The sequence below is a fragment of the Gracilinanus agilis genome, chromosome 4 (genome assembly GCF_016433145.1).
Source record: "Gracilinanus agilis isolate LMUSP501 chromosome 4, AgileGrace, whole genome shotgun sequence".
Classification (NCBI taxonomy): Eukaryota; Metazoa; Chordata; class Mammalia; order Didelphimorphia; family Didelphidae; genus Gracilinanus; species Gracilinanus agilis.
In genome coordinates, this window is record NC_058133.1 from 10,792,061 (window position 1) to 10,803,164 (window position 11,104).

The following is an 11,104-nucleotide window of genomic DNA, read 5'->3' on the forward strand; positions in this document are numbered from 1 at the left end:
TGACATGTTCTCTTCCTTCACAGGTTCTTTCTTTCTTCCTTCCTACCTTTCTTCCTTCCTCCCTTCCCTCTTTCCTTCCTTCCTTCCTTCCTTCCTTCCTTCCTTCCTTCCTTCCTTCCAATAAAAGAAATTTCTGTAAATTTTTTGAAAACGTAATTTAAAAATTTACAGCAACTGCTCACCTACCAATTTTTCAAAATTCAGCTAGTTTAATATAATTGTCTTAAACAGCACCGTGTTTTCTTTTGCTTAGTGGCCGGAACGTGTTTATCCCAGTCTCTATGGAGTGACATCTGTGGATTTCTCAATTGCATCACCAAACCTTCTGGCCGTTGGGTATTACAATGGCACCATAGCCATCTACAATGTGCAGAGCAACAATAAAATTCCAGTGCTGGACAGTAGGTGAGACTCCAGGAAAAGTTTCTCTTTGTATATGCAGCAGGAAAAGTTTGTTCTGCCCTCATTTGAATTTATGAGTCTGTAAGTAAAGAATGTACTTGGGCTATGGCGGCACTCAGGTGCATAACACACATTTTATATTTTACTCTGCTAAGCCTTCTCAGCACTAAGCTAAAGAAATAAAAAACAGAAGGTATCACCCACTTCGTTAGGCCTCCTCTGAGTGAGAAGGCTGGTAATGTTAGCTTGCAGTGACCCGAGAATTACATTTTTGAACCTGGTGGAATAATTTCTGTCCTGATTAACGTATCCACCTGACTACTTCTGGAGAAAAGAGTGTGAGTAATTCTAAGGGGCCCTGTGAACACCAAGTGTGTCAAAGGATGACGTGAGATCTCACTAGGATCTTACTAGCCAGACCCAAAAGTCCCAGGCATTCAAGGAGGAGGATACTGAGCCCTGTTCAGCCTTCAGCCCAGAGCCAACCATGACCAGCATTTGGCCGGTGGTTTTGTTAGACCAGGAGTCTGCATGGCTTTGCCATTTGATCAAAGTGTTCCCCTGAGGAACACTCCAGCACAAAACTTTGAGCCCAAACCAGAAATGTCAGTAGGAGAACCTGAATACTCCAACCAGGAATCCTGACACAACTTTGGGTGGAAAGATTTTCATTTTTCCATATAATAGAATTTGAACTAGAGGGAGAAGCTGAAGTAACAGAAAAACCCTTGAAAATAAGAAGATAAAGGGAAGAACTGGTTGGTGTATTTAGGGAACACGTTTTGGCGAGAAGCACTGGAGATGAGTGATGAAAAGTAATTTTAGGGGAGGGAGGCAGGGTAATGGAGTAACTTTCTGGAAGAAATGTTTTTACTCTCCAGAAAGATCTAGAAAAGGCACCAGATTGAATCCTGATCAGGAATTTTAAGACAAATAACAAGGAGTCATTTTTTCCAATCCAGTCCAATGAGTTCTGGGCACCCTGTAAATAGGAGGACCCCTGAGGAACACTCCAGCACAAAGACAGTGACTGTGCACCAGGACAAGAAGGGTTCCAGAACTAGTTAGTCCATGCTTCTGTCACTCTAGTGGCCGAGTTCAGCAGCAGTCTAATGTTAATGAGACCCAGATCCATGTCAGGACCTTACAGACCAGAGGGCACAGTGATCAGCACTGTGGGATCATTGAAAGCTTGCAGGACCCGGTATGAGCTGTTCCCTGAGAGTCAGGAATAACACAACACTCACAATCCCAAGAAAGCAACAACAGGACCAGCTCAAGGAAGACTTAGAACATCTCAGTCCTCCCACAAGTGGTGGGCAGAGCACAGCACCGACAGCAAGTCCAAAGTCAGAAAATAGGCTGGGAGAAGAAGCAAACAAGCAAACAAAAAAGAACTCCACCCACAAAGGAGCAGAGCCAGAAGAACATTGTACACAGAGACTGATACACTGTGGTAAAATCGAATGTAATGGGCTTCTGTACTAGCAGCAATGCAATGACCCAGGACAATCCTGAGGGATTTATGGTAAAGATGCTACCCACATTCAGAGGAAGAACTACAGGAGTGGAAACACAGAAGGAAAACAACTGCTTGAACACATGGGTTGAGGCGGACATGATTGGGGATGTAGACTCAAAACTAGCATACCAATGCAACTATCAACAATTTGGTAATAGGTCTTGATCAGACATATGTTAAAACCAGTAGAAATGCATATCAGCCATGGGAGGAGGGGAGGTCGGGGCGGGGGGCTGAAGGGGAAAGTAAGAGCATAAATCATGTAACCATGTTAACTTTTCTAAAAAATAAATATTAATAAATGTTAAAAAAGAACTCCACCCAAAGAGCTCTTACAATGACAGAGAAGCTCAAGACACAAACCCATGAGAATGACTTCAAAACATTCATAAGCAATGCCTCAAACCAAAACAAGGCCTAGCTATAAATTCAACTATAATTCATGGAAGTTTAAAAATGTGTTGTGACTTTTAAAAAAAAATGAAAAGAGGGCACTAGAGGAAAAATTGAAAAGAGGAGAGCTATAGAAGAAAGGATTAGAAAGGGAATTAACAGCTTGGCACAAAGGATAACAAAGCTTTGCCCAAGCAGCCAGCTTCCTGAAATTAGAATAGACAAAATGGAAGCTAATGACTCTATGAGACAATCAGAAATATTAAGATAAGATCAAAAGAAAATGAAAGAAAATATAAGATATTCCATAGAAAAAAGAGTTTTAGAACAACTTGAAGGATAAAACTAAAAAAGAAGAGCCTAGACCTGACATTTCAAGAAATATTAAAAGCAAAACTGCCAGGTCTTGTAGAACCAGAGGCAAAATGGAAATAGAAATAATTCACCATGACATTTAAAAAGAAACCTCCAGACTGAAACTTCCAAGAACATTATAGCCCAAATCCAGAGCTCCCAGGTCAAAGACTGCCAGCAGCCAGAAAGAAAGAATTCAATTACCCAAAGCTATATAGAGTCAGGATCACACACGATTTAGCAGGTACCACTCTAAAGAAGCCTGGAATCCAATAAGGCAAAGGATATGAGTTTACAACCAAGAAAATAAAACATTTCTCTACAAAATTTCACTTTCTAATTTAGGAGGGAGGTTATTCTTCTCCAGATCACTGCACTAATCACTTGTCCTCTAGGGTAACTTACCACTGCTCTAATCATCTTATTTTTGGTCTCTTCTTTTCTTTGAGTGAATCTCCTCACAAGCACATTGGACCAGTTTGGCAACTCCAATGGGTAGAGCAGGACAGAGGTACGACTGGGGACGAAAAAAGGGAAATCCTCATTACTGTTGGGGCAGATGGAAGAATCACCAAGTGGATTATCCAGAAAGGACTGATTTGTCATGGTAAAAGGAATTTCATGATTCTTACGTAGACTAAGCTCAAAATTACTGCTTTTGGCACAGAGATTTCTTTGATGAAACAATCAGTTGTGGTTCACTGGAACTTACTGCTAACATTTTAACTTATGCTCTTGTTAAAAATGCTAATTGGGGGGCAGCTGGGTAGCTCAGTGGATTGAGAGCCAGGCCTAGAAATGGGAGGTTCTAGTTTCAAATCTGACCTCAGACACTTCCCAGCTGTGTGACCCTGGGCAAGTCACTTGACCCCCATTGCCCACCCTTACCACTCTTCTGCCTTGGAGCCAATACACAGTATTGACTCCAAGACGGAAGGTGAGGGGTTAAAAAAATGCTAATTGTATGTTAGTGTGTCCCAGGCATAGGCATGATATTTCTGGGCCTTGACGTAATAAAATTGCGTCATTGCCTGGGCTTTTTACATTTTTATTGATGGATTATAACACCGTATAAACATAAACCCACAATCCCTCCAAGCATACTTCCTGGAAACTTATCTAAGCAAGCACCCAAAACAGTTTATGACTCATAGCATGTGATCTGGGCACTTTGGGGTCACTTATTTATTGGTTGGTTGACTGAAAGAGTGTGCCTGATGTTAATAAAGTATTATCTGCATTGTTACTGGTGCACAGAATTAGAGAATCAGTAGAGACTTCAGGGGCCAACTGGGTCAACCCATACACAGAATGAACCCTCACTAGAACCTGCCAACAAGTCAGTCATCTGTTTGTCCTTTGTTTGATAATCCCCAAAGAAAGGGAACTTCTCACCTCTAGAGGCAGCCCATAAGTTGGCTCCAATTTTTGGAAGCTTTTCCTGACATCCGGAATAAAATGACTTACTTGGAACTTCCATTCTTTGCTTCTGCTTCTGCTCTCTGGGGACAAGTAGAAGTATTATCTCTTTACCCCATATCAGACCTTCCAATACATGTCCTGTTGAGTCTTTTCTTCTGTTGGCTTTTCCTTCTCAGTTCCTTCGATACATCCCTGCATACCATAAGCCCTTCATGCCATGGCAAGACCTTTCGACTTGCTGGTTACCACCTCATTATGCCATACCTCCCATAACTAAAGTCAGTAGCCCAAACGAGATCCGACAAGAGCAGCATGAGGTGGAACTATTCCTGGAGCCGATGCTCCTTCAACCCCAGATCATGTTAGCCTTGGTCCATATCTCTAGCCTGAGTTTCATTGCTGTTTAGTATCTTCATTTACATGTTAGAGAGCATGGGTGTTTTCCCCTCGGATTTGCTTTCTTCATTTCATTTCATTTTTTTTTAAATAAAGATTTGATGAAATTGAAGCGAACAACAACCGATAGGCAAAGAAAGCAAAATGAGCGAGAGAAGAAAGGTGAAGCTTTGATATCTCGTCAGGCACCTGGGATGTGTTTTGCTTTTCATCCCAAGGTAGGATTCCTCAGTCTATTTATATTTATAGAGGCTTGTAGTTAAATGTGAAATTGTTTGAAGAATGAAAGAATATATATAGGGGGCAGCTGGGTAGCTCAGTGGATTGAGAGCCAGGCCTAGAGACGGGAGGTCCTAGGTTCAAATCCGGCCTCAGATACTTCCCAGCTGTGTGACCCTGGGCAAGTCACTTGACCCCCATTGCCTACCCTTACCACTCTTCCACCTATGAGTCAATGCACAGAAGTTAAGGGTTTAAAATTAAAAAAAAAAAAGAATATATATATGTCGGTGACTATTTTGGCCTCATAATTAACAAAATCACTTACCAATCTCAGGTGTATCAAATGGCCGAGAACCTAGATATGCTCCCCAACCCTCCTTTTTCTTTGAAGTGGGGAAAATGTGGACATGCCTGAGTAATAAAGGAAAGGTTCCATAATCTTCTTCCTTGGCTTTCTAGTAGGAGTGTCTGCAGCCCTTAACAGCACTACCATGCTTCGTAAAAACAAAATGGCACCATGGTGTTTGGCTAGATTTTAGCCAAAGTTGGAGACTACTAAATTCAGGATAATTTCCTAAATCCATGGTAAATCTAGGCCAGATCCAAGTCATGAAGAAGATAATGAATGCCATTGCCCCCCTCCATCTCTCTCCCTCTCTGAAGAAGGGCCCCTTCTCCCCAACTCATCTTCAACAATCCTGGCTCTTCCACCTTTGAGCAAGTCAGTTTATCTCCTTGGATCTCAGTTTGTTCATCTGTAAAATGAAGGAGTTGGTCTAGATGGCCCTTTGATCTGTGATTCTTAGAGCTATCTCATTCTTATAGTATCAGAAAGATAGCCAGACAATTTGGAACTATACCTAAAGGGCTAGCAAACTATGCAGACCCTTTGATCCAGGTCATCCCAAAGAGATAAAAAAAAACAGGGAACAGACCTGCTTGTAAAAAAATACTTAAAGCAGCTCTTTTTGGGGTGGCAAAGAATTGGAAATTGAAGGGACAACTGTCAATTGGAGAATGGCTGAACCAATTGTGGTATATCATGGTGATGGAATACTATTATACTGTATGGAATGATGAACAGAATGATTTCAGAAAAACCTGGAAAGACCTGCATGAACTGATGCAGAGTGGAGTGAGCAGAACCAGGAGAATATTGTATACTGTACAATATTGTGGAATGATAAACTGTGAAAGACTTGGCTACTCTCAGCAATACAGTGATCCAGGACAATTCTGAGAGATGTATGAAAGGAATGCTATCAATCTCCAGAGAAAGAATTGTTGGGGTCAGAATTCAGATCAAAGCACATGATTTTTCACGTTAGTTTATTTGAGATTTTGGTTTTATATGAGTATTCTCTATTGCTTACCATCACTGAGAAGGGGGAGGGAAGGAAAAGAGGGAGACAATTTGGATCTTATAACTTCAGAAAACATATGTGGAAAGTTGTTATTACATGTAATTGGGGAAATAAAATATTGTTACAAAAGGAAGATGCCCAGAATACCAAGAGGTTGAAGTGACATGTCAAGGGTCACACAGGTCATAGATAGAGTGCTGAACCTGGAGTTCAGAAGACCCGAGTTCAAACCCTTCCTAGTTGTTTGCCTTGGCTTCCTCATCTATAAAATGAGCTGGAGAAGGAAATGGCCAACCCTTCCTCCCTCCCCCCAGTATCTTAGCTGTATAATCCTGGGCAAGTCACTTCACCCTGTCTACCTCAGTTTCTTCATCTGTGAAAGGAGTTGGAGAAAGAAATAGCCACTCCTCCAGTATCTCTGCCAAGAAAACTCCGAATGAGATCATGAAGAGTTAGACACAACTGAAAAAATCGAACGAGAGGCAGTCCAGTGGAGCCCGGTTATCAGACCCTAGAGTTGGTCACAGCAACTCAGGAAGATGTTCTCTAAGGTGTAGAGCAATTGCCCCCTCTGATGAAATCACAGATATTTTGGTTTCAGGGAAAACTCAGTTTATATGAATGAACATAGAATATAAATAGCTTCAGTATATGCTTTTCTAAGAAGGGAATGTTCTTAGAAAGAGAGCCAGGCCTAGAGAAAATAGGTCCTGGGTTCCAATCTGGCTTTAGGCACTTGCTAGCAGCATGGCCCTGGGTTAAGTCACTTGACCCCCATTGCCTAGCCCTTACCCCTCTTCTTCCTTGGAGCCAATACACAGTATTGATTCTAAGATGGAAGACAAGAGGTTAAAAAAAAAGAGAATGTTCTCACCTGAAAATTAGCAATCTAAGTTGGTTATGTTTCATGTTTTTCTTTTTAATTAAATTAAGCATGATTCTGTGTTGTTTTATTTGGGGGGGGGATTTATGTGTGTGTATGTGTGTATACTTGGCATTATTAAGATAAATCAAGGTAGTATCCTCAGTATCCAACCATATCGTATGAACCACTTTCAGCTTTTGTTTGTAGCCAGGCACATTCACCATGAACAAATATTTGCACTGAATACGTCTATTTAAGGCTAGAATGCTATATTAACATTTAGTTGCTGTCATCCGGAAAGGACCACTTGAATGGCTTGTGCTGTATCAATCATAGCTAGGAAACCAAGAGTAGATTTAACAGGGAGAGAAGTATTGCCTAGGGAAACCTGGGACCTCGTCCTTTTTCACTGCCCCTCATTCCAAGCTGATGCCCCTTCCCTTTTAACTCTGGCCTTCGTTAGAGACGGATGGTCTAGCTTCATTGTCTACGTGCGCCATCTTGGATCCCAGTCTTTCCTCTGTTAAACTGATGGACTTCTGGTTTCCATAGGAACACTTGCTGCAGTAGGAAAGCTGCTACTTCACAAGACAATTATTTCTGTGGTTGGACACTGTAGGTTTGGAGGCCATGTATAGACCAGCTCCTAAGTCATAGAGGGATGAGGGCCAATCCTCATTGATCAAGAAAGTAGTCATCCTTCCTAAGTCCTTGAAGTATGGATGAAACATTTCCAGCTGAGGTCTGCAGCCGGCTTGGTCCAGCTGTCTTTAAGCTTGGGTTATGGTGGTTAGAAGTGAAGGGTAGCCTGCCCCTGGCCGATGTTTTTGCTCTCTCGTTGTAGGACACCAACCTCTATCTGGCTGGTACAGAAGAAGGTCACATTCATAAATGCTCGTGTTCATATAACGAGCAGTACCTGGATACCTACAAAGGTCACAAGGTGAGTTCTGTCAGTATAAAAATGGCGTGACGTCTGACTCTCTGGAAGGAATCCTCTTTGTTTGTCCTACTAACATCATCGTTCATCTTACACCTTCCTGAACCTGAAAGGGAACTTTGTTCTCGAGGGACAGCTCTAGGGCCTGGGCTGAGGCTGACTGCTGGTCAGCCCACATTTTCACTCTAGGGCACCCCTGGCTACTCCCCCAGTATTGAACTCTGGTATCTCCTCATCAGAGCCTGCCCGCCAACAGGGGAGATCTTGATCCATCTTGGGAGATACTGGGAGACCTCGTGCCCCTGGAAATCTGTCCCAGGCACTCCCCCTGGCACACTGAGGACCTTTATTTAGCTTTCTTGGCATTGCACAGACTGCCTAGTGGTGATCCCTCCTCTGGCTATCTGGATGATCCGTCTTCTTTTCTGTATCCTCCATATTTCTCATGGATCATTCATCAGTTGTGATGGGGTCCAATGTGCTCATGCCCACCATGGTCCTCTCCATTGCCCTTTGGGTCAACCTCAACATGTTCTCCAGGTAGACACGTCACACCTCATTTTGCCTCTGAATGACTGCTAGGGCAGTATGGTGAATTAAAGGCTCCTGGGTTGTGGCTAGCTCACAGATCAGTGATATAGTGAATAGAAGACTGGTTTGGAGTCAGGAAGGCCTGAGTTCAAATGCAGCCTCATTGACTTGTGTGTGACTATGGACTAGTCCCAACCTCAGTCCCCCTTAGTTTCTTTATCTGTAAAAACTGGAATAATAAAAATGTCTATGATCACGGCACGATTGTGACCCACTAGTGTACCAGTGACCCTGCAGGTGTTGGCCTGAGGAAGTAGGGGCAGGTACTTAAAAAGAGACATTTAAAAAACTTGGTTTAATATTTTGTTTTCCCAATTATATGTCATAATAATTTTCATCATATGTTTTCTGAAATTATAAGATTCAAAGTGTCTCCCTCCCTCCCTCTCTTTGTTCTCCCTCTTGGAGATGGTAAGCAGTTTGATCTGGGTTATACACGTATTATCTTGCAAAACTTACTTCCAGATTGGTCATCGTTGTAGGAGAATTCTCATAGGAAACCAAAACCCCCCAATAAAAACTCAAATAAACTAAAGTGAAAAATCATTTGCTTTGATCCGCATCCTGACTCCAACAGTTCTTTCTCTGGAGGCGGAGAGCTTTCTTTGAAAAAGAGACCAATTGTGAACCCAAGAGAGATCGGCGACAACTCGCTTGTCCCATTCTTCCGAGAGAGGCAAAGGGAAGTTGGCCAGTGCATCCAGCTTCTCCTTGGGTGCTCCTCACCAAGCTTGACAAGACACCTATCCCCAGGCTACCCTCCGGTTGACTCAGAGCATCTGGTTGTCTCTCACCCCTTGACTCTGCCCCTTCCTGGGTCGTGGTCGGCATTTACATAGATCCAGGAGGTGTTTCTGCCTCCTTTCATTGATCTCAGGCGTGTATTGCCCTCACCTCACAGCTGCTACGCTCTCTCCCTTCTCTGTAAGAATGAGCTCAAAGACTCTTCGGAGACCGCACGTTGTAATGGCTCTGGCGGAAATGAGTCAGATCAAGTTGGCATTGGTGCCCCCATCGTGCCCACCCCACGCTGGCAGTCCCCAGCAGGCAGGGCAAAGGCGAGGAAGCTCAGTCTGGGGCATTCCCACATCCAGCTGGGGGACTCTCCCCATGGTGGCTGGCACTGACTTGGCTCTGCTCTCAGCTCTTCCATCTTCGGATATCCCTAGAGGGTTGCTCTTGGCTGTGTGCATTTAATTGTGTCTCTCTCCCTCTAATAGTGAGCCCCGGGGGTTTGTTCTGTCCGGAACTTCTGCTTGCTTCTGCCATGGCAAATCTGCTCTGTCTAGGGAGCCAACATCTTCTGGGGGGAATGAATTCCTGGCGAGAGCTTTTTGACTAGTGCACGTGCCATGGGCAGACTAGACAAGCGTGCTGCGTCTCCCTTCATCCAAGCGGCTGATGTCAGTCTTCACCAGCACAGGCCAAGGCTACTCCCCTGGCCTGCTCTCTGGAGCCCCCTTTCCAAGCTGATGTGGCAGAAGAGAAGGGCGGTAGGACCTCCCTCCTCAGTGTTGTGGCTATTGAAGAACAGACTGATCTCTTGCGGCTAAACCTCCTGAGGCTCAGTTTGGCTTTCTTACTTGCCTTCCCTCCATTATCAGTTCAGAAATGCCACGGTTGGTGTCTACCACTTTGTTTCTGATTTTCATCCTCAAGTGGCTTTCTCACACTCTTCTCTACCATTTCCTTGGGGTTCAGACAAGCCACGTGCTATTTCACTTGAAGCAGGGCAGTGAGCGGGTGTGATTTTTCTCTCATTTCTCCTCCAGCTCAGTCACAAGATAATTCCAGCATGTCTACCTGGGCCTTTACCACTGGCCTTAGTCTCACCTGAGAGCCCCTACCCCAGTCACCAGCCCTTGATGATACGATAGATGTACAACCTGGAGCAACCCTTGTTTTAGGGGAAAAAGAATGCTTTTAACAAGGTTTTAAGTCATGTGTCTGAGGGCTTGGTTCAGAAAGCCTGCTCCCTACACGTGTAGAGAACCCCATAAATCTGTCTGTGTACATCAGAGACATCACTGGTTCCCTTTTGGCCACATGGAATATTAGCAAGCAAGCCTTCCAGAATAAGGGGCTCTCTGGAGGGCAGCTCACAGAAGGGAAACTTAGCAGGAGGAAGAGAAAGGAAAATTTTAACCAGGCAGCAATGGGAAATAACGAGAAAAGAAGCTCAATGTCTGGGACATAGTAATTTATGCTTAATCCTTCCTCCCTCCCTCCCTCTCTTCCTTCCTTCCTTCATTTGTTTGTTCCTTCCTTCCTTCTTTCCTTCCTTCCTTCCTTCCTTCCTTCCTTCCTTCCTTCCTTCCTTCCTTCTTCCCTTCCTTCCTTCTTTCCTTCCTTCCTTCCTTCCTTCCTTCCTTCCTTCCTTCCTTCCTTCCTTCTTCCCTTCCTTCCTTCTTTCCTTCCTTCCTTCCTTCCTTCCTTCCTTCCTTCCTTCCTTCCTTCCTTCTTCCCTTCCTTCCTTCTTTCCTTCCTTCCTTCCTTCCTTCCTTCCTTCCTTCCTTCCTTCCTTCCTTCTTCCCTTCCTTCCTTCTTTCCTTCCTTCCTTCCTTCCTTCCTTCCTTCCTTCCTTCCTTCCTTCCTTCTTCCCTTCCTTCCTTCTTTCCTTCCTTCCTTCCTTC

At 43.8% G+C, this 11,104-nt stretch overlaps 1 protein-coding gene across 1 annotated transcript in view; it reads left to right on the forward strand.

Moving 5' to 3' along the window:
- The window catches only part of DNAI4 (dynein axonemal intermediate chain 4), an 80,972-nt gene that overhangs the window by 57,065 nt on the left and 12,803 nt on the right, over nucleotides 1-11,104 (forward strand). Inside the window, exons 12-15 of the mRNA XM_044674762.1 lie at nucleotides 254-405; nucleotides 3,121-3,278; nucleotides 4,586-4,707; nucleotides 7,785-7,883. Of these exons, the coding sequence (XP_044530697.1) occupies nucleotides 254-405; nucleotides 3,121-3,278; nucleotides 4,586-4,707; nucleotides 7,785-7,883 (531 nt within the window). The remainder of the gene's footprint in view (nucleotides 1-253; nucleotides 406-3,120; nucleotides 3,279-4,585; nucleotides 4,708-7,784; nucleotides 7,884-11,104) is intronic.